The 24,998-nt window shown below is 33.4% G+C and overlaps 1 protein-coding gene across 1 annotated transcript in view; it reads left to right on the top strand.

Moving 5' to 3' along the window:
• Nucleotides 1-24,998, top strand: part of LOC123307624 (diacylglycerol kinase 1) — a 262,505-nt gene that overhangs the window by 47,341 nt on the left and 190,166 nt on the right. Inside the window, exon 2 of the mRNA XM_044890010.1 lies at nucleotides 4,863-4,950. Coding sequence (XP_044745945.1) covers nucleotides 4,887-4,950 — 64 coding nt within the window. The 5' untranslated portion in view covers nucleotides 4,863-4,886. The remainder of the gene's footprint in view (nucleotides 1-4,862; nucleotides 4,951-24,998) is intronic.

Genomic DNA, 24,998 nt, shown 5'->3' with positions numbered 1-24,998 from the left:
AACGCCCGAGATTCGTCGAAAAACAACCCTGCCACAAAAAGTCCACTATCCAGGCAGCCATGTACATAGTCTATACCAGTTGACATGCCGCGGTCTCAGTTGACCTACCAACTCGAAATCCATGCTGGCAACTTGTTATTGTTGAGAACTTATTGAGGTAATTCATCATCCTTTCATACACTAGCCTCTCCATCACCTTCGCCAAAGAGCTCAATATAGATATCGGACGATAATTAGCTACATCGTCAATTGCATTTTTCTTTTTATAAATAGGGATAACCTTAGACGTCTTAAGAACAGAAGGAAACCTTCCGGATGTTATTGAAGCATTGACGAGGTGGGCAAGATGCTCAGAGATCTGAGGAGCTATCGCCTTTAAGGCTCTCATTGAAATTATATCTCTTGCGCAAATAACTTTGTTCTTTAAGTTTCTGATGACGCTCACAACATCATCGGGCAAAACTGGTAAGAAAAAAAAGGTGTTATCTGATAGAACCTGTGTCGTACAGGATGTGGACCTGTTGTTACCATAGTGCTCGCTGAGGCTGATAACACTGATACTGGAGAAATACTCACCGAAACACTCAGCCACCTCTGATGGGTCGGAGATGATCATACCATTTCTTTTTAGAACAATTTTTCGAGAGGAGTGATCAGTGCCCGATTCACCTCGGACTAAATTCCAGATGGTCCTATTTTTATTGTTCGAGTGATCCAGAACTCCCTCAAAATAGTTGGACTTAGTGAGCTTCAAAAGACTTGTGTATTGCCTTTTGGCTTTCCTATATTGTTGTTTGGACTCATCAGTTTTCAGATTCTGGCACAACCAATGAAGATTCTTTAGGTTACTACTCGCTTGCCTGACCTCAGCCGTAATCCAATCAGGCTGTCCCCTCGAAACAGAACGAGTTCTCTTGAGCGGACAAGCAGAGTCGATCAGAGATGTCAAAATATCACAAAAACGATCAAACATGATGTCAACATCATGGGACTCATAGACTGCATCAAAGTTAGAACATGAGACCATCCGCGAAAGATCTTCAAGATTTTCATCAGATAACAACCGAAAAGTGAGGCATAATTAATGCCGTGGCTTTTTCGTTGTCGTTCCAATTGTTCGCCAGCGCAGCAGCTTCAAACTGTTTTTGGTATGTCGACCAGGGTATTTTTCCATCAAAAGTTGGAGGCTTGATCTTCATTCTACTACCTTCGCCGTCATTTTCCGCTTTCGCTGTGCTGTAGGGTGTTGAAGCCAGAATATCTGTTCTGTTTGACATTCTTTTCAAGGAATCTATCAATTTGGAATGATGTTCAACTATTCCTGCCATTTCTTCCAATTTTCCATTAACGTCGTCATAAACTTTGTCAAACTTTTCATCAACTCTTTCATAAACTTCGTCAAATTTTTCGTTCACTATATCAAACTTCTCGTCTACTTTATCAAATTTTTCATTTATGGTTTCCAGTTTCTTATCCAATTTATCTGTTAGTTGACTCACCACATCATTACAATTTTCCTTAATCTGGTCCATTTTTTCATTCAATTTACAAGAGTTCTCGTCCAATTTCTCATTTAATTTTCGAGAATTTTCTTCCATTTGTTCATTCAACTTACATGAGTTCTCGTCCATTTTCTCATTCAATTTACAAGAGTTCTCGTCCATTTTCTCATTCAATTTTCGAGAATTTTCTTCCAACTTACAAGAATTCTCGTCCATTTTCTCATTTAATTTTCTCAAAAAGTCCATTACCGCTTGAGTCTCCATCGCGTTCTGCAGTCTTGTGGTCACTGGCATGAACTCCAAATATCCAAAATTATTTATTTAATTCGAGCGATGTTGAACCCCACACTTGACACCAATGTAACGTTTTCTTCGCTTGATTAAAACGTCCAACTTATTGAAATTATTTATTTACACTTAATACACTTATAACTCACAAACTAACTATTACACTACTATTTATTTTCATTAGTCGCTTGCACTGTAACTATACTTGTACTTCCCTACCTGCTCCTCCGCTGGGCTTATATAGGCGCCGGAAACATTCAGGTACCTTCGCGAACCTTTCGCGATTCTTCCAGAAGGAAGCGACCGCCCTGGTTCTCGAAAGGTCCGACCGCAAGGGCCGGACTGGTTACAATATCCTTGTAGCATATTTTATCACTGTCCGATGTCCGAAGTGGTCTTGTTGTTTTTCGTCTCTAAAATGAATATTGTGCCTATTTATTATAATAATTATAATAATAATAATTGTTGATTTGTCTAACCGTATGTCTCGGGAGATCCAGGAAAATTTTCCAAAAAAGTTGATAGCTTATTTATCCAGGGTGGAAAAAACCATGTATTTGTAGTCCACTTTCTCAACACAGAATAACAATATAAATCCGTGACACTATACATCTATAAATCTTTTTAACAGAGTTGTATTCAGCCAATGTACCCAATAAATTTCACATATACTTTTTAATTTTTGAACATCAAATTACTCGAAAACGCGCATTATACGAGAAAATATGAAGAAGACTTTTATTTTACAAAACGTAAAATATTCATTAGATAGCGTTCAACTTAGTTTCAAGAGTTCGGTTCTTTGATTTTTCATTTTTATTTTATAGTAATTAATGGTAGTAATAAGAAAACTGGCAGACGTTGGTGATATCTTATGTTCGAAACAGATTCATCAAATATAATATGAAAAACTAAATTCTATATATATTATATCAAAAACACGAAGAAACGTAGAAAGCTACGGTTTTAACCATTCTTTGTTTCCCTGAAAAAGGCTCGGAAATGTGTCATCCGTTTTCTTCTAGCTCTTATTATTCTCGAGATCTCCTCAGTAGACAACGAATTTTGCCCACCCTGTACAGACAGGGTTTCCTAAATTGCTTGATTTTGGCTGTTTCTAGTACTTCTAGACTAGATAGGGAAAAACATTGATGAATCCTGGGCTCGATTTTTGTGAAAAGTCCATTAGAGAAAACCGTTTTACTATATCTTCATTTGCCTAAAAGATATGACAAAATTTTGATATTTTGTCGATTTCCAAAATGAGCCGTAACTTCGTTATTTCAGAAAATATCTGAAAACGGTAGAAACTTTCTAGAGGCACTTTTTTATTGGAAATACGATACTATATTCAATTTTTTTTATCCTTTGTACTAAGGGTGGAAAAAAAACAACTTCGTTATTTTGTATATGAATGCATTCTGTTTTCTCATATCATCCAAAAAAAATTAGCTTTTCAAAAATATATATATGTCGATATATTACTTCTTCACTCAAGGCAAAATTATCATTTTAGTAAAATTTTTATATTGGATAGAATTCTATGACATTGACCTCAAAATTGTCCACTCCCAATGAAACTCCATCTCTTTGATACGAACTGAAACTTTCCGTTCATATAATTTCATTTGAAAAACTTTAATAAATTCATGTAATTCATGTTACACTCAATTGGAATAAATATCGAATAGAACTTCTATGATAAATTTTAATATAACTTATAAAAAGCTCTCAAATTGAGTTCAGCATAACTGGGGAAATGTCTCTGATGATGTTCCTGACTCCATACTCTAAATCAGCCCTATTAATGACTGGAATCTTGAAAATTTTTTCTTAACATATCCCCACACGAACAAATCGAAAGGATAGAGGTCTGGTGATCTTGCAGGCCAGACAATAGGACCATCCGTTCCCATCCACTGATTCTCGAATAAACTATTCAATTTGATTTTAGTTCGTTGCGAATTATGGGTAGGTGCGCCATCCTGCTGATAAGAAAGCAACCTCGATTCACTGAGAGGAATATTGTCAATATACTCCTCAACAAAATTCTCTGAAATATTGGAATAAGCCAAATTTTCTTCATACATTTTAGGTCCCAGAAATCTTCCGTTAAAATTGCAAGCCATACATTGAATCCAAACCGTCCTTGTCTGTTTATATGTCTACAAATATTTTCATTTTGGTTTAACCAATATTGTTCATTATGTCTATTGAATAGCCCATCACTACTGATCCTCACTTCATCTATCCACATAACTTCAAACTTCTATGAACGGAAAGTTTCAATTCGTATCATAGATATGGAGATTTATTGGTAGTGGACAATTTTGTGGTCAATGGTTTCATAGAATTCTATCAAAAATGCAAATTTAACTAAAATGGTGTTTTTGCCTTGAGTAAGGAAGCAATATATCGACATATATATTTTTTTGAAAAGCAGTTTTTTTTTAAATTTTATCAAACCAAAAAAAGAATGCATTCATATTTAAAATAACAAAGTTGGGTTTTTTTCACCCTTAGTACAAGTGATAAAAAAAAGTTAAATATGGTATCGTATTTCCAATAAAAAAGTCTCAGTAGAAAGTTTTTACCGTTTTCAGATATTTTCGAAAAAAAGAAGTTACGGCACGTTTTCGAAATCGACAAAATATGAAAATTTGGTCATATCTTCAAGACAAATGAAGAAATCGTGAAACGGTTTTCACTAATGGACTTTTTACGAAAATCGAGACCAGGACTCTTTTCAAAGTTTTTACCCATCTAGTCTAGAAATAGCCAAAATCAAACAATTTGGGATATGCTGTACATGTGAAATGAAGTTTTACGTTCAACCGTAAGCTTGATTTATAATAGATTTGAATCAATGATGCGCAGCGAAAGATTATTTTGTTTTATTTCTCGTCTCCTCTATGATAAATGACCATTAAAAACATTCTCAGGTTTCTTGACAGAAAATGAGAATGCATGCTCATGCTGTATTCAGATCCTGATATGCAATTCCTCGGCGACAAATCACAAACTACCCTCTGTAAGTATTCAATTCACTATATCATTCATGAATTCTTTCAGATGACACAAAACGGAAGCTGAAGTATGGCTCAACAGTGGGAGAAGCTGTCACCGCAAGAGTTCCAACAACTACAGGATCTAGCTGCATGTGAGTTGTCCTTTTAGATTAAAATACGAGATAATTAATCTTGGTCCTTTGAAATGTTATCTGCTTTGAAATCAGCCCCCCATCCACTAGATCGCTGACACAGAATTTATTCCAGGAGAAAGTACATATTCGTGGGTTTTTATCAATTAGACAATACAAAAATTCACTGAGTTTTTCGTCGGAAATATTTGACTTTTACTGCTCAAGTAAATATTCTCGATTACCGGTAGATTCGGGTGACTTGGGACAGTCCTGTAACTTGGGACAATTACCCCATTGGAGATTTCTTTGTATCTTACCATTTATGAGTGAAGGGACAAACTTATAAGATTGTGTAGCGTCTTTCGGTTAGTTTAACAATTAATTCCTGTTGAGTTTGCCGTGACCAGTGCGTTTGAATTGACAGGAAAAATAACGAATTCAGGGGAGTAAAAGCGCGTTTTTTATGGTCCTTATACTTTCTAGTGTCCTGTACATGTGTTTCACTTTGTGCATGTGTATTTTTTTTCTGGATACGTGGGATATTAGATGTCATGAAACAAGGTTGTTAACAAATCAAACGGCAACACGGATCTCATTCCTTTATTTTGTTGTTTCATAGCGTGATTTGGGACAATGCCGAATAGATACAAGCCGCGCATTGGCAGCAGGAAATATGCCGATTTCTCGCAGGATATATCATTATTCACGTTATTTCCACAAATAAATCAAAGTTCCCTTGTTTTGTTTAGTTTTTTTTACATTTGAGTTGCAATATATTTACTTTCGCTGTAATAGGGGTGTATCATTGAATTTCCTTACCGAATTTCAATCATTATAATCACAAATTCTAATTTTTCAACCGTCCCAAGTCACCTATTTCATTTGAGAGTTGAGTTGAGTAATCAATAGATTTTAACTTGTGTCCCAAGCCTCCAAATCGGCGAGTGACTTGGGAGAAGTATAATTTATTTTGTTCAAAATTTAAATCCGAATTCTGAAGCATGGTATAGGTATATCCTAATCAATAGTCTGAGTCATTAAGCATATTCCAAGCTCTTTTTCAGATAAAATAGGTTACCGTTTTGAAAATATGTCAAGTTGAATTCAACAATCGTCCCAAGTCACCCGAATCTACAGTATTTTGAAAGTATTTATTTATTAATTATTATTATAATATAATATCATCCAGACTGAAAAACATTATAATTAACTAAAAAAACAGAGTTTATGGTCGGATTCTATTTTCCGTATGAATGAATTTCAGTAGGTATTCAGCAGCACATACAGGTTTTATACAGGGTGACAATTTGAAAACTTGCCAGTCCAATTATGCCACGACAAGGATGATTTCAGAGAAAATGCCGGAACAGGTCAATTTTTATTCGGAGGGGGACATGTGTCTAAGCCAAAATCTCCTCAATCTTAGGTGTAGGATTTGTCACCCCTAAATTCTTAATAGGGAATAGAGGGTGAGCTATACCTCAATTGGTAGACAATAGTATTATGTAGATGGACATAATGTCTTCCAATAGGGAATAGTCCTTCTGACGAAAATGATTTATTTTTTATGAAATATCTTTGAAACGTCACATTTTGAAATAACCATTCTAACCGTTTCCCAAAAAAAAAATAATTCAAGCACTTAAAAATGAAAAATAAAAATGGGTATTTAAAGTTTAAAGCGTTTTGTGAGAATTGCTCAAGCTGGCAACATCGACTGAAATATGCCTTGATAATAAAGGACAACAAATACATTATCTTGATGAGATAGACAAAGATGGCTGTCTATGAAGTCTGCGACGAACGAGGAAGGTCGTAAAATTTTATGGGATTTTTATGGCCGGTTGCAGTTGCAGCTCGCCAGTAAGTAGGCGCCTGTAGATCAACAGCTGTTATTTTATAAACAAGCTGATCGGACATTATTCTTTTCATTGTCTTGTATGCGCTGTTGCCAAATCGTTAACTCCGCATAAAGCGATTTAAATTGTAAAACTCCATATTGGAAGGATGATTTTGAATAGTTTCCGCGGTGAATTTGAAAAAGTCATGAATGAAATTCATAATTATTCAGTTTACTTGCATATGCAGTGATAACCCAAATTGAGGAGAATTCCCCATTGAGGTTTAGCTCACCCTCTATTCCTTATGAAGAATTTAGCAGTGATAGCCCCTACACCTAGGTTTGAGGAGATTTCGGCTTAAAATTTTGCTTGAAATATGTACTTACCCCCCCCCCCTTAAAAATTGACCTGTTCCGGCTTTTTCTTTGAAAACGTCCTTGACGAGACATAATTGGCCTGGCAAGTTTTCAAATATCGAATCGATAAAAATTTGCAAACCATAGTATTTATGTAGAGGGACAAGTGGTTTTTCAATTGATGTAAATCTCACCCCCTATCCCCTATTAAGAATTTAGGGGTGATAGCGTCTACACCTAGGGTAGAGGAGATTTCGGCTTAAAATTCTGCTCAAAATATGTCCCTCTACGAATAGAAATTGACCTGTTTCAAATTGTCACCCTCTGTATGAATAGTGTATATACATATCGAAGAAAATTGAGCGGTCTTTCACATTGAGTATTGAGGTTGAATATTCAAAGGTCTGCTATATGAACTTTTTGTTTTGAGCCCTCTGCTCGGTTACAGCCCCCGTGAGATGGCTCTCGAAGACCAGATTTCAATTTTTTCTTGAAAACCGAAAAACAGACAAGAATAAAATTAATCACACATATTAAGAGCAAAGGGTAGAAAAATCTAGCCCTATACATTTTCTCTCACTAGAAACGTTTGTCCGTCTTCATATTCCAGAATGAAAAAATTAATTTTGAATAGCTCGTTTCATTCTTGTCAAAAACTTGATTTTCCCAAATCCCTTTGTACATCGGGAAATGATCCATATCGTCATAGAACATCATGTGCCTGCCTTAGTTCAGGGCCGAACCGATTTCAAAAATCCGGATTAAGTTGATCGAAAAGTTTAGTAGAAGTTGTGGTTGAATTAATATCAATGAAGAGAACTCAGTAAAAGTTCCGGAACAGGGGTAGGTAGTGGTTTTTAGTGGTAAAAAATGATTTAATATTGAGAATTGTAGGCAGTTGCAATATCTTCAATATTTTTCTTCAACAATTTTCCAAATAATCTTAAATTCAGGGATAAAATTGCAAACAATGGATTATATTTCTTGGGTTTTCTCTTTTGATAGATCTTTTTTTTTTTGAGGAAAATTCATTTAATGTCGTCTTTGTGCAGAGGTTTGAAGGAAGAAAATGATTCCTGGTTAAGTAAAGAGTTCAAAATTCCGCTAATCAATTTTTGGTTTGAAAATTCGCCTTTTTTAATTCTGAATCGTAAAACATGGAAAAATGCATTTTACGTTAAAAAAAACTACTGCTCATTCAGCACATGGAAATCTATAGTTTCAGTGATTTTTTTCAAATCGATACATTTTTGTTGCACAACGAACAATCCTCGTTTTCCATTTTTTAAGATGAATTTGAGGTTACCTTGAAAATTGGCGAATGAAAAATTGCATATATGTATTGCAATTGTCTGAAACTCTCAACGTTTTCGATACCAGATAGTCGAAAATCGAAAATTCAGGATTTCACCGAATCTTATGTGAAAGAAGAGAAATGAACAATTTTCAAAATACTGAAATGCTGATAAGTGATTTAATACTTGGTATTTCCACCCCTTGCGTTAATTACAGCTCGGCAACGACGGTTCATACTCAAAATGAGTGATCTTAAAATGTTCTGATCTAATCCTTCCCAGATTTCTCCGAGTTGGATTCCTAAGTCATTAAGAGTAGCTGGATGATTTTCTGAACTTCTCAGCCTTCTATTGAGGTTGTCCCAAACCTGCTCAATCGGATTGAGATCTGGACTTCTTGCTAGCCATTCCATTCGAGATACTTCAACCTCTTCAAGGTACTCCTGAACGATGCGCGCACGATGGGGTCTGGCATTATCGTCCATAAAAATGAAATTTTCACCCATGTATGAGGCAAATGGCACTACATGCTCTTCAAGAATGTTCCTTATACTTATCAGCATTCATAGCTCCATTATCAACGACCACTAGGTCTGTGCGAGCAGTCAAAGATATTCCACCGCATACCATAATTGATCCTCCCCCGAAACCAGTAGTATTCAGGAAATTGCACTGAGCATATCTTTCATATGGACGTCTGTATACAAGAGAACGTCGATCACAATGGTAGAGGCAGAATCTAGACTCATCTGTGAAGAGAACTCTTTCCCAATCGGTCTCTTCCCAATGTACATATATGCTCTCTCGCAAAATCCAAACGCGCCCTTCGATGGGCTGGGGTAAGAGCTGGGCCTCTTGCCGCGACACGAGGCCTTAAATCATATTCTCTGAGGAGATTTCTTATTGTCTGAGTGCTAATTTGCACCTCATGAGTTTGCTTAAGCTGAAGTTGAAGGAGGCGAGCGGTTGCAAACCGTTGTCTCAACGAAGAAACTCTCAAGTAACGTTCTTGAATGGCAGTTGTTACCCGTGGTCTACCCTGTCTTGGTCTTCGGACATTCATACCTGTCTCCCTGAATCGCTGCAACAGTCTGGATACACTTGTATGGGAAACTCCAAACCTTTCTGCAATTCTTGTGTATGTCCACCCTTCTTCTCGCAAAACTACCGCTTGGGCACATTCCTCTTGGGTCAAATTGCGTATTTCGCGTTGCATAGCGATCGAGTGTAGAAAATCAAACGAAAAAAAAACTATTGATCACTAGAATTGATCGAGAACAACTGATTTTAGAATGGAGCCAATACATTCAAAATCTGATATCATCTTTTTTTATTCCTGCTGGGAAAAAACATATGTATTGAAGAAAACCGTTGAAAGTGGATAACCTATGCATGCATGATTCTGATAAAAATAATTATCATCGCGAACACCTTCTGTCGTAGAATAAATTTGAGGTTTCCATAATGTGCGTTAATTTTTTTGCGCAGTGTATTTCACGCCTAAAAATCATCACCTTGCTCTGTTCCGGAACATTTACCTCTGCATTTATATTGATTCACTCATGATTTTTACTGAATTTTTCCAATTATATTTGGCCGGGGTCAAAACTAATTAATTTCTGAAATTTCGAAGTCGATTTGAATAGAAGTTTCAGTAGAAATTTCACTAAATTCCGGAATTCAGGTAGAAATATTTTCAATATATTATGTGGCCCTTCTACGCCATCGTTAAATTGTGGCACATTGTTGAAATGGTCTCCAAATGTGCGATAAAAAACTTGATGTGCCATTTGATATAAGAAAGTAGTATGCTGATTCAGGTGTAACCGGAAATTGCCATTCGATGAAAATATTGCAATTGAATAGATCACCCGTATGCACAATTAATTAGCTAGTTCTTCCAAAATTTTCTCCCATAAACCCTTAATAAATCTGACACCTTACAATATTTCTCTAAGAATTGTAACGTGGTTACCTCGGAGAATTCTTATCTCGAGCGCCAGCTATTCTTCTCACTAGAAAGAATAGCAAACCTACCAGAGTAGCTGCTAGTCGGAGACAGAGTTCGCTTATCTAGGGTTGTAGCGATAACGAAGTAGTCAAAATCAAATTGTGTACCAGTTTATTCACACCTTCGGAAACTGATTATATGTACAACGGAAATATGTGTAGGTATGAAATATGAGCGAATCGATCAGCAAAAATACATTCGGTAAATAGGATCTGATCACGAGCACTTTGTAAAGTTTATACCAGGTACAGTGAAAAATCAAAGGTTGTCCAATAAAATGCGCCAACCAGAACTGACGGAATGAATACTAAGGATGACCTCGCGAAGTGAAATGACTTGCTATACGGTATCGGGATGTAATTAATTGTATTTCTCCAATGAAAAGAAACACAACCAGGGCGGATCTATTCGAGTCTTTTATTCGCTACCCCAAGGGCTAACGCTCCATGACTGATAGCGAAGAAAAGGTCTATTTTTAGCGCAACTACGGGATTTCACTGACGACGAGCGGTATCTCTTATTCTCTACCCCAAGGGCTTACACACCATAACTGATAGCGAAGGGAAAAGTCAGACTCGCGAAACAGGGTAAAGTACGATAAAATATAACAGAAAGCGATACAGTACAGCAATGTCAAAGAAGTAACCGGTGTAGGTCTAATGAAGAAACTGAACGGTAAAGACGGGGACCTACCTCCTTTATTTCAGGCACTCGCGGAAAACAAACGAAAACTAAAAATTAATTCCTAAGAGCACTAATACTCGCAACACAAAATTATTTATAAATTTGTTGAACGGCTTGTCGTGCACACAATTAAAGTCGAATCGCAGAAAAGTACGGAGCGTAAAAGAGTCAAAGTGAAAGAGCAGAAATCAAAAAGTAAAAGAGCAAAAGTGACCGTCGCGGGGGAAAATCTGCTTTTATAGGCAAATCCCTCCACACGTTAAAAATCTGAAAATTTCAGAATGCGACAAGAGTCAAAAAACGTCGTCAGCTCCGGTTTATCGCACATCAACAGCAGAAAAACGTGGAAATCTTCAACGGCATGCAAGAAAAACAACGTTAAACACAGATAAACGGTTTTCCACATTTACTCTGCCTATCGGAATGAATGTACTGAATATTTGAGAATGAAATATTCTCAAAGGCGGAAATATGTAATCAAAGGAATGCACTAAAATGAACTCCAATTTTTCACAGAAAACTGGAGATCATTACAGAATATTTAGAAATCATAGAAAATATATACATCTGAATTTTTCCTGAGAATTCGATAATAATCATCATCTGTGAGGTAAACATATCATAGCAAGATGTGGCAAGCAATCTATTTAATATGTTTGTCATTATTTATAGTCTATTGGAATGAAAGTAGGAGGAAATTCAATTATTCAGAATGCGTTGGAGGAGTTACAAAGTGGCGTATGCGCTGGTTGCAAAATTAGCTATATGTAATATAGAGTAACTCCAAGACGTATCATATATTCTGACAGACAAAAAATGAGGAATAGAAAAGAGTTCTTGTGTACTTTGAGCGCAAGATCAATGAGTATGCCTTTCAAAGCAAGCGAGATATCTAAGTGAAGAGATTTCATTATATCCAGTAAGAAAGAAATATGCATTTTTCGAGTACCTAGTGTGTACTTATTTTTATCTTCCGCTAAAAAACCTTCCTCATTTAATCTATTTTCGGTTGCATCAGACAAAAGTTTCCAATAATTTACAAGGCCTTCCAAAGCATCGTACTGTATGCGCCTGAAACAGTCATGTGCGCATCTACCTGCGTCGGTTTACTAAAAGTGGGGGTGAAGAGTGTCAATAGGTAATAGACTGAAGTTTCCTATGGAATCAGTTCCTAAGCGACTTGCAGATTCGATAGAATTCACGAAGTGTAGAAGTTTAATTTACTAAATATTTGCGTAAATTCATTTATTTCGAAATGGGTAAAACGGAGAAGTCAAAGAATTTCGTAGAGAATATCAGATTATTAAAACATCCCAAAGCAAACGCTAAAGATATGAGAAAAACTCTGCAAATTAAGAACATCGTCCAGAAAGTTCAAAGTTTGAAAACTGAGGAATTTGCGAATATGGTGAGTATGCGATCGGATGTTGTTAAAAATTCTAAAATTCCATTGACAGAAGATGATGTGTCGAAATCCTCAGAAGAAGAGTATAGAGAAAATGTTAATAAGGAGTATCTGGCTATTTGTTTAAAGAAAGCGGCACTGATCAAAAAAATATTAGATATTATAGTTGCACGAAGAAAGAAGGGCTTGAAAGTTAAGAATTTCAAGCAATCGGATGTAGTGGTGAAGCAAAAATTCACTGTTTTGCCTAGACACCATTATTTTGAATTCGAAATTCCTTCACGTGCATATGAGACTGAGCTAAAAGAATAATAATGTTTAATTAAGTAGACGAAATATAGTTATGAAAAATCAAAAAAAAAACAAATAAGAACTTTCGAAAAATAAAACATGCTAAAAATGAACAAAAGTAAAGAAAAAATAATAAATAAATACTGTAATGAAAACAGTGTTCAATGAAGTTTTCGTTTGCGTAAATATAGTATAATACAATATTTCAAATTTTATAAAATTAAAATCTTTCAGTGACACTCTTCCTGAAAGACTCCTGACGTGGGCGTAAAATATTTGCTCAAAGAAACCTGCACTGATAAAAAATGCATGCACGAAAAAAGAAGGGCTTGAAAGTTAGGAATTTCAAGCAAGATGTGACGGTAAAGCGAAAATTTACTATTTTGCGTGAACACCATTATTTTCAATTTGATATGACATCTTGTGCATTTCAGTCGAAGTTAAGGGAAAAATAATTATTAATTGTATTGACGAAATATCATTATATGAATGAAAATGGTATTCTAAAAATTGAATAAAAACAAATAAAGTTACATTAAATGATATAAAAACAATTAAAAGATACAAAAGAATATGGAGGTGATATTATTGAAAATATTTAGATAGTTTCGAATAAAGAGAGTGTTTCAATTTTCATATAATTTTTCATCAAATGTTCATCTTAGCCCTCAACGTGAATTATTCGAAAATCTTATTTATTCGCTGTTGCACTGATGCATAATAATGATAAATTAAATTAAAGACATATAATTTTATAATTGATAATGTAAAAAAATTTCCTTGAAAAAATATGCTAAAAATGAACAAAAGTGAGGAAAATTAAAAAACAATTACATCATGAGAGATTGGATTCATTTTTCGAAAATTTGCTAGAGATTGGAACAGAACAGAACTATCTGATGTTTGGATATTCAACCTCCCAGATTCAAACTTTCGAACTCAAATTTTATGAAATTCATATCATTATATTATATTTATGAGAGTTTTCTGGCGGTGGGCGCAATTTTTTTTGCCCTTATTCAATTATTTCATTTCATTGGTTATGAACTAGAACTAACTCCGCCTCCTACAAACTGAGGTTTTTTTGAATCTTCAGAGTATTTTCCTCTTAAATTAAACCTCCTCTTTCAATTACACCCTATTAGCGTTTATATTGAGGGTGGTTATATTAGATACACTTTTTTTCCGGAAAAAATTATTACTGGTTTCGTGAATTATTTATGATAGATCAATAATTGTATTGAATTTAAATAATATCAGGCTTATTTTAGACCTGCATTAAACTAATAATTCCTAAACTAAACAGAATATTACTTCAAGCTCTTCATCGCCAAAATTCCTCGAAAAAACCTGTTTTCATTACAATTTCATCGAATTAAATCCTAGAAACTGTTTTATATGTGATGTAGTTTATGTAAAGCGAGAAAAAGGGATTCTTATAGTTCTCTCATCAACATGAAATACCATTGATCTAAAGCTATATTTATAAAGTCATTAGATTGAGATCCTTCAAACGACATGTTAATTACTTATATAGAGAGTTCACAATACGATGAATATTCTCACCAATTATATTCCACGTAATTTTATCTCAACCTGAACCGATGTACAAAAGTGATATTGACTTGAACTAAACAATTTGGTTCTAATGATACCCGATATGGAATAAAGAGTTATTATCGTAGCTCCAGTCATTCAGCTTTCTAAAGCTATGAGCTTTCTCAAAATTATTTTAACGTCATCGTAGTCACTGGGGGTCAATCACTAGTAGTCAGATCGAATATCAATACACAGGATGTTTTCAAAGGTGAGGTTTTTTTTGACAGAAAGTAGAACACATCAAAATAAGTCGTTTCACCAAAAGTTGTCTCTATAAAATGTCCAAGATGGCTGAGATACAACCCCTAGAAGTTCTACAAAATTTCATTGAATTTCAAGTATGGGACTGTAGAAGGTGACACCGGCATCGCAAAATCGAAACAAAATAAAAACATATGGCTGGACAAAATGAATGGTTCAGTACCAAGTTCATCAGATGAGGTGCAACATATGGCTGCATGGACAATGAATGGTTTAGTATCAAGTTCATCGGATTAGATGTATCAGGTCACTTTTGAGAGAATCATAAATGTTGTATCGTGCAATTAAGGGGAAAAAAAAATGTAGGAAATCGAGGCAGTTTCTAGAAGATTCTAATGTTAGTTATGAAGAAGTGCTATGATGTTTCCTCATTTCATCCCATTTTTACGACGATTGTTTAAATGTTCGAACAAGAAGATTGTGATGTCTATTGTGAAAAACTTCGTCAATAATTTAAACGAATCTTATTGGTGAGATTTTGATGTATTATTCTATTTTTGACACTTGTGTCCTAAGTCTCTTCTGTGACTTGGTATCGACATGGAACGTGTCAATATCCTAAACGAAACCACATGGTAAAATGGATAAGATTTTTTCCATTGCTTTGCGATAATTCAGCTAACAAACGGTATAGGGTCGTATTAGATCTATTTCAGTAATCATTTTCAATTTTTTTTTCAACTTCGTCATTTTTAAAGTTTTGCATAGTTGATTTTTGGTGAAACGCTTCAATTTGACAAGTTCTGACTTCTGTTGAAAGAAAGCCTCATCTTCAAATACACCCTGTTTATCCAAGTACTTTAGTTTTTGTTTAATGGCATTGCTTATTTTTATAATTAAGAAGTCGTTTCATATTTAGGATAATGATAATTTGATAATATAGAAATTCTTATTGCTTGAATAATAATTAGGTAACGCATCCATCGTTCTACAGAATTGTTGCTACTCTACATATCGATCGATTCTGGACTATACCATACTATACTAATACTATACTAATTCATATTTCAGTATCTGATGAAATCCTTTAACTCATATTAGAAATCTTCTGATATACAATATGAGGTACTTCCGAACATATCCATCCGCAATTTCATGATTTAATTCCATAGTCTCGAATTCATTTTCACAATAAAGAAAAACAAATGGAATATTTGCAAGATTTAGGTTCATATCAGGATGAAACCAAACCTATCGAAGTTAATCCTCAAAGAAGAAGACTTAAATGAATGTGAATATCTTGATACTGGAAGATTCAAAATCTTTTCGAGTCGTAAGATCATTATGAAAAAAATTTCCTCCGCTGTGACATCTTTTTGACTAATTCGTAACATATTTCTTACTTTCCGTATATTTTAGTCTACTCCAGAAACATATGTCACATTCTATCCGGCTCTGAGTACTTATACATATATATTGTAATATGAAATGTTCGATGAATGGCATTCGACAGAAATAATTGATTTTTTTCATACCACTGATGGCAGTTTGCTGAAAATAAATATAAAATTTGAATTTTGTTGTCCCGCACTCGGAGAAAAAGGAAAAAAATATTTTATCATGATTTCATACTTCGAATCAACATGCAATAGTCAATTCAATGCTTTGCCAAAGTTTCGAATATATTGAGATAAAAAAAGAAATATAAATAGAAAAAGTTGAATGACACTAAAATGAAGATCAAAGTGTTTTATAATGGCGAACGATAATATCTCTTTATCTTTGCATCTACCTGAGCTGATGTAATGAAAGTGGGGGTGAAGGGTATGGCCAGGTAGTACTACACTCAACTTTCTATTAGGCCGCCATTTAATTCAGTTGATTCTGAGAAGGGAGGACAGAAAATTTGTCAATATTTTGACATTGTGGTTTGTATGTAAGTGTTATTTAATTTATGATCTTTGTGTAATTTTTTGGAACTTCAACGACTAGAAAATGAGACTCTTATGAAAAGTTTCGAAACTAGTTTTCGTTTAAACCTAATAAAGATTGTGGGACCAAAGGACATTTCTCGTTCATCTTAATATATTTCTTTCAAATAATAAAGATAGCATTTAAATAATCAAAAAGCAAATGAAATACGTCAATCAGTTTGTAATATTTCAGCTCTTCACAATTGTAGGTATAAAGTGTGTTAATTTGAAAAGATACCACCTTAAATATCTCGGCCGCCTTGGATGTCAAAAGAAATGCAAAAAAAAATAATGTTTTGTTCGTAGGTGAACATTATATGCGGTTACTTTCAATCAATTTGTATTTTATGAGTGTGATGACATCAACCCCTTAAATATTAAATGGGAAGAGGGTTGAGCGACAAGTTCTCTTGAAGGTAATTCGCTTGCTTTTTCAAAAATGCCGTACATTTGACTTTTTTTGTTATTACTTCCGAAAAATAGAGAAAAGTATGATCGTTACAACGACAAGATTTGCAATAAAAAATGAAAAATTTTAACCATAAAAGATTTTCGAAATGTGTATTATTTTGATGAGACTTCTCCAAATATTCGAATATATTGAGATATAAATAAAAGCTGAGCAGAAATAAAGATGGATAACACTAAAAAGCAGCAAATGATTAAGATCAAAATTGAATATTTATTAAATTAAACAAAGAGTTTCATGATGGCGAACAATAATCCTTTTCTTCTGCGCATCTACCTGAGTCAGTTTGATGGAGGAGGGGGTAAGGGGTATGAGCAGGTAATAGACTAAACCCTTCTTATGGAATCAGTACTCAAGCGACTTTCACACTCGATAGAACTGACGAAGTGAAGAAGGTTTTTTGCCTGAAGTTTAGCTTAAATTCATTTTTAAATCGAAATGGTTAAAACTGTGAAGGAACGAAACTCCGTAGGGAATATCAGATTTTTGAAACATCCCAAAGCAAATGCTGAGGACATGAGAAGAACTCTGTATATGAAGAATGTTCAGAAAGTGGAGAATTTGAAAACTGAGGAATTGGCTGATATGGTGAATATACGTTCAGAAGTTGTTGAAGATCCCGAAATTCAATCGGCAGAAGATCAGGCGTCCAAATCTTCCGAAGAAAAGAATAGAGAAAAAATTCGTAAGGAGTATCTAGATATTTGCTTGAAGAAAGCTGCAATGATGAAGAAAATATTGGATATAATAGTTACACGGAGAAAGAAGGGCTTGAAAGTAAAGAATTTCAAGCAATCGGATGTAGTGGTGAAGCAAAAATTCACTGTTTTGCCTAGGCACCACTATTTTGAATTCGAAATTCCATCTCGTGCATATGAGTCGGAATTATACGAATAATAATGATAAAACCAATTGACTAAATATAATTTTATGAATGATGATGAAAACTCAAAACTAAAAAAAACAAAAATTCTATAAAAAACATGTTAAAAATGAACAAAAGGTAAAAATGAAAAAAATAATTCTGTACCTTAGAAAACATTAGACTTCAAAGTAGATAGTGTTACGACCCGTTTATTATACCTTTATTTATTTTGTACATAAAACTTGTTATTCAAATCAACGGAATCGCAACTTATCGAAAATATTTGATTCTAAACTGACTTTTCTAAAATTCCCGGCTGACAACTCTCTATTTTTTTTAATGTTTCCATGCCATCCTAACACAGCATCTATGATGAATGAATTTCTCATGAATTAACAAAAATTTCTTCTGAGTTCTAATACTCATTGATCAAACTAAACTATACAATATTTTGTTGGGGAAACTCAAACCATACCAATAGTTCCAAATGAAAAGAATGATCACTGATAACCTAAAAAATTCAAGGATATCAGAAAAACCCTCTATATTGAGAATTTCGTTCAAATAGTGGACTCCTTTGGCAAGAAGTATTGAGACATTTGTTCGAAGAAAGCTGTATGATGAAAAAATATTGAATATTACCGTCACACGAAGGATGAAGATCTTGAAAGTTAAAAATTTCAAGCAATTGGATGTGATTGAAAACCAAAAATTCACTTTTTTGCCTAGGCACCATTATTTTTGATTTGATATTCCATCTCTTGAAACTTTTTAGGGTTTTCACCCCCAATCTCCTGAACAAAATCAATTAAAAAATTGATTTACGATTTGCTCCTGCGTAAATTCTTGCATTAATTTGTCAGGAGCAAATCAAGTAAAAAAAAATTGTTGCCTGATAATGAACTGAAAAAAGGAACTTAGAAATTAAAATTATGTTTAGTAACGTTTCGGAGTCTATATCAGACGAAGGTCAATTTCTGAAAATCTTTTGATAGCTTTTTTTTGACATTTATTGTCAATACATAGAAACGTTTATTCATTTGATTTTGAAATAACCGGATGATAGTTCTTTCTTCAGTAAATTAATTCAAATATGATCTATTCCTATTGAACAATTGTCCAAATTATCATTTTGATCCAACAAAATACACGTGGACTCTTTAATCTCTCGTGCATATGAGACTGACTTAACGGAATAATAATGTTGAATTAAATTGATAACATTATTATGGATGATAATGAAAAATAAAAAACAAAAAAGAACTTTCGAAAAATAAACAAGCTAAAAATTTTTTTAAAGGTTGTTATGAAAAGTTACCGCTTGCGTAAATATTATAAAATATTTTTCTATATTGAGTTCAAAATTTTTGACTCCAAATTTCATAAAATGAATGTCCTTCTATGGCAGATTATCTGAAAGATTCCTGATGGAGGGCGAAAAATACTTTTGCCCGTATTTAATAATTTCATTTCTTTGACTATGATCTGACAATTTTGCATCAAGGCTGAAGAGATTTCAATCTGTGGGTTGAAGTGATTCAAATGTTTTAACAATCACATTTCTTCCTCTCCTATATACTAGTTCTTTTTAAACTTCAAAGTATATTCCTCTGAAATTAAGCAGCCAATTTCATTAACTGATGATTATTTTTTTCAACTATTTCATTTTTGAAATTGTTCATGCATCTCTACCGGTTTCGAGAATTATTTATAATTATCCTTTATATTTAGATCAACTCTATTTATTACGTGTTTGTGCTGAAGGTTTTTGAAGGCACATTTTTCCTCTATATCAATAATTTCAGACTTATTTTGAGCTCGCCTTTAACCAATATTTCCACCCTAAACCTCAATTTGTTTTTCAGGACTCATCTTGAAGATTCCTCTGAAAAATCAATAGAGTTCTCCGTAATCAGTATTATTTCATTGAAGTGAATTCCAGAAAAGAAACGATTCTTATGGTTTTCGAAAAAACTATCATTCATCTAAGTATGTATACTCCATTCACTTTTATTTTAGCACTCGGCTAAATATGGAAATGGCCATGAAATAATTTTCTCAAGTTTTTGTAAGTAGAACCGAATAAGGTTGGCACTCATGAATTGTCGTTAATGTCATAACGACGTTGCCACATCTAATATCAATTAATATTACAAACATGCCGGTAATGAAAAATAGAGAACTCAGGGTTTCAGGAAGTGCTATGTAGAATTCAGGTCATTCAAATATGTAGTAGGTAATCTTGATATTATAATATCTGCAATATATCAGACGGTAGCGAACATATTCAATGTAAGTGAATTTGTATAATGTTTCATCGATATCTAAACGACTTATATTTTAGTTGAATGTTTCCACAATCAGAAAGATTGTGAATGAAGAGGATGACAAAGAATGTCATTCTTTTGGGAGGCCCAAAAAAGTACCGGCATTTTATTTTAGGCTGAACGAATACGAAAAGTTACTACAGGATTTTCGATGAGTATCATTGTAGAATAAGTTACAGAAAATTAATTCTTTCTATTTTTCATTCGACTTGTCCTATACATTGTAAATGTCTTAAGGGATCAATGAATATACAATTATTATTATTATATCAAAGTATTGAAAATAAACAGCCATGAAAACGAGCTAGTTGTCCTGTTAATTGTTAATTCATGTGAAATATTTGTGTAAATAAGGGAATATCGAAAAAGTGGAGACCCTATTTTCGAAAAAAATTGGATGATTACAACAGAAACATTCACAAAATGATACAACAATATGAGGAACATAACTGGATAACTAGGATCAACGATTCCAAAGGTAAAATGTTTTTCCAAGAAGTCAACAAACTGTCCAGATGCAAACAGTCATACCAAATTCCTACACTGGAAGATAATGTGGAAGAATATCAGACCGATAGGGAAAAATGTGAATTATTTACCAATCATTACCAAAAAACTTTCGAACTGAAGCTGCCAACTTTGATAAGAACCATTTTGACAGGGTAAATGAATTGTATGAGAATCATTTTAACAAGACCAGAAACACTTATAATCAGTTAATTGAAATGAATGAGGAAGATTTCTATGGAATTCTTCATAAATCTAAAAACACAATATAAAATATTTGGGGGTTCAAATAGACAATAGAGATTGCTCACACAAAGATGATAAAGAAAAAGACTACAATGCAGCAAAAATATATAAGACCATTTGTAGGCCATTGATTGAATATGTACACCAACTATACGCAAACTGCAAATCTATAGCAATAAAAGATCTGCAATTAACAGAGACAACAGCCCTAAGAAAGACAACACGAATGCGACACCCAAACAATGTTCTCCATAATCCACCGAATCAACTTTTATACGAAAAGACAGGAATTGAACCAATAAATGAAAGAATCAAGAGACTCAAGTTGAAGTTTCATTCTAAACTGATAGAACAGCATGATAAAATTATACAATACCATGATGATGGAACGAATAGGACTGAAAGAAAACATCCCACACAGACTCTTCTGAAAATGTTGAATACCAAGTAAATAATTATTGTATGATATTTGTGTATTGTATTTTATTAAAAAAAAAGATAAATAAAATTGTAAATTTTAAAGGCTGGAGGACCCTAGGTCGATGACCATTCGTTTAAAGACAATAAAGGACTGTTATATTAAATATATATATAGGGTGATTCATAACTATTGGGACATAGGCTAAGGGCCTAGGTATGTTTGAATTCTCAATACTTTTCGAGAAATAGTCTTTCGCCTACTGCAGAAACACATGTCAGATTCCATCCGGCTCTAAGTACTTACATTGTGATATGAAATTTTCGAGGAGGGGCATTCGACTTGATGAATTCCCAAATTCCAATAGGACCAAAATACAAATAATATTAATAATGGATTGTTTTCATCCAACTGATGGCAGTTTGCTAAAAATAAATATAAAATTTAAATTTTGTTGTCCCGCACTTATGGACGAAAAAAAAAATTTTATCATGATGGCATACTTCGAATCAACATGCAATAGTCAATTCAATGCTTTGCCAAATTTTCGAATATATTGAGATAAAAAAGAAATATAAATAGAAAAAGTTGAATGACTTTAAAATGAAGATCAAAGTGTTTTATAATGGCGAACGATAATATCTCTTAATCTTTGCATCTACCTGAGCTGATATAATGAAAGTGGGGTGAAGGGTATGGCCAGGTAGTACACTCAACTTTCTATTAGGCCGCCATTTAATTCAGTTGATTCTGAGAAGGGAGGACAGAAAATTTGTCAATATTTCGACATTGTGGTTTGTATGTGTTATTTACTTTATAATAATCTTTGTGTAATTTTTACAACTAGAAAATGAGACTTTTGTCGAAAGTTTTCGTTGAAACCTAATAAATATTGTATAACAAAAGGACATTTCTCGTTTATCTTAATATATTTCTTTTGAATAATAAAGATATAAAGCATTCAAATAATCAAAAAGCAAATGAAATACGTCAATCAGTTTGTAATATTCCAGTTCTGCACAATTGTCGGTATACAGTGTGATAATTTGAAAAGGTACCACCTTCAATATCTCGGCCTCCTTGAATGTCAGAAGGGATGCAAAAAAAAAAATCTTTTGTTCGTAGGTGGACATTATATACGGTTACTTTCAATCAATTTGCATCTTATGAGCGTGATGACATCAACCCCTAAAATATTAAATGGAAAGAGGGGTGAGCGACACCTTCTCTTGAAGGTAATTCCCTTGCTTTTTCAAAAATGCCGTACATTCTACTTTTTTTGTTATTACTTCCGAAAAATAGAAAAAAGTATGATCGTTACAACGACAAGATTTGCAAAAAAAATGAAAAATTTTAACCATAAAAGATTTTCGAAATGTGTATTATTTTGATGAGACTTCCTCAAATATTCAAATATTTTGAGATATAAATAGAAGCTGAGCAGAAATAAAGATGGATAACACTTAAATGCAGCAAATGATCAAGATCAAAATTGAATATTTATGAAATTAAACAAAGAGTGCCATGATGGCTAACAATAAACCTTTTCTTCTGCGCATCTACCTGACTCAGTTTGATGGAGGAGGGGGTAATGGGTATGAGCAGGTAATAGACTTAACCCTTCTTATGGAATCAGTACTCAAGCGACTTTCAGACTAGATAGAATTGACGAACTGAAGAAGGTTTATTGCCTCAAGTTTAGCTTAAATTAATTTTTAAATCGAAATGGTTAAAACTGTGAAGAAACAAAATTGCGTAGGGAATATCAGATTTTTGAAACATCCGAAAGCAAATGCTGAGGACATGAGAAGAACTCTGTATATGAAGAATGTTCAGAAAGTGGAGAATTTGAAAACTGAGGAATTGGCTGTTATGGTGAATATACGATCAGAAGTTGTTGAAGATCCCGAAATTCAATCGACAGGAGATCGGACGTCCAAATCTCCCGAAGAAAAGAATAGAGAAAAAATTCGTAAGGAGTATCTAGATATTTGCTTGAAGAAAGCTGCAATGATAAAGAAAATATTGGATATAATAGTTACACGAAGAAAGAGGGGCTTGAAAGTAAAGACTTTCAAGCAATCGGATGTAGTGGTGAAGCAAAAATTCACTGTTCTGCCTAGACACCACTATTTTGAATTCGAAATTCCATCTCGTGCATATGAGTCGGAATTATACGAATAATAATGATAAAACCAATTGTCGAAATATAATTTTATGAATGATGATGAAAACTCAAAACTAAAAAAAACAAACATTCTATAAAAAACATGTTAAAAATGAACAAAAGGTAAAAATGAAAAAAAAAATCTGTAGCTTAGAAAACATTAGACTCCAAAGTAGATAGTGTTACGACCCGTTTATTATACCTTTATTTATTTTGTACATAAACTTGTTATTCAAATCAACGGTATCGCAACTTATCGAAAATATTTAATTCTAAACTGACTTTTCTAAAATTCCCGGCTGACAACTCTCTATTTTTTATGTTTCCATGCCATCCTAACACAGCATCTATGATGAATGAATTTCTCATGAATTAACAAAAATTTCTTCTAAGTTCTATTATTCATTGAACAAACTAAACTAAACAATATTTTTTTGGGAAAACTCAAACCACAACAATAGTTCCAAATAAAAAGAATGATCACTGAAAACCTAAAAAATTCAAGGATATCAGAAAAACTCTCTATATTGGAAATTTCGTTCAAATAGTGGACTCTTTTGGCAAGAAGTATTGAGACATTTGTTCGAAGAAAGCTGTATGATGAACAAATATTGCATACTACCGTCACACGAAAGATGAAGGTCTTGAAAGTTAAGAATTTCAAGCAAATGGATGTGATTGCAAAGCAAAAATTCACTATTTTGCCTAGGCATCATTATTTTTGATTTGATATTCCATCTTTTGAAACTTTTTAGGGTTTTCACCCCCAATCTCCTGAACAAAATCAATTAAAAAATTGAAATAACCGATTTGCTCCTGCGTAAATTCTTGCATTAATTTGTCAGGAGCAAATCAAGTAAAAAAAATTATTGCCTGATAATGAACTGAAAAAAGGAACTTAGAAATTAAAATTATGTTTAGTAACGTTTCGGAGTCTATATCAGACGAAAGTCAATTTCTGAAAATCTTTTGAATTGTAGCTTTTATTTGACATTTATTGTCAATACATAGAAACGTTTATTCATTTGATTTTGAAATAACCGGATGATAGTTCTTTCTTCAGTAAATTAATTCAAATATGATCTATTCCTATTGAACAATTGTCCAAATTATCATTTTGATCCAACAAAATACACGTGGACTCTTTAATCTCTCGTGCATATGAGACTGAGTTAACGGAATAATAATGTTTACTTAAATCGATGACATATTATTATGGATGATAATGAAAAATGAAAAAATAAAAAAGAACTTTCGAAAAATAAACAAGCTAAAAATTTTTTTAAAGGTTTTAGTGAAAAGAGTTACCGCTTGCGTACATATTATAAAATTTTTTTCTATATTGAGTTCAAAATTTTTTACCCCAAATTTCATAAAATGAATGTCTTTCTATGGCAGATTCCCTGAAAGA

This window comes from Coccinella septempunctata, chromosome 2 (assembly GCF_907165205.1).
Source record: "Coccinella septempunctata chromosome 2, icCocSept1.1, whole genome shotgun sequence".
In the NCBI taxonomy this organism is placed as follows: Eukaryota; Metazoa; Arthropoda; class Insecta; order Coleoptera; family Coccinellidae; genus Coccinella; species Coccinella septempunctata.
The sequence above is the reverse complement of the archived record's forward strand: the minus strand, read 5'-3'. Positions and strand labels throughout refer to the sequence as shown.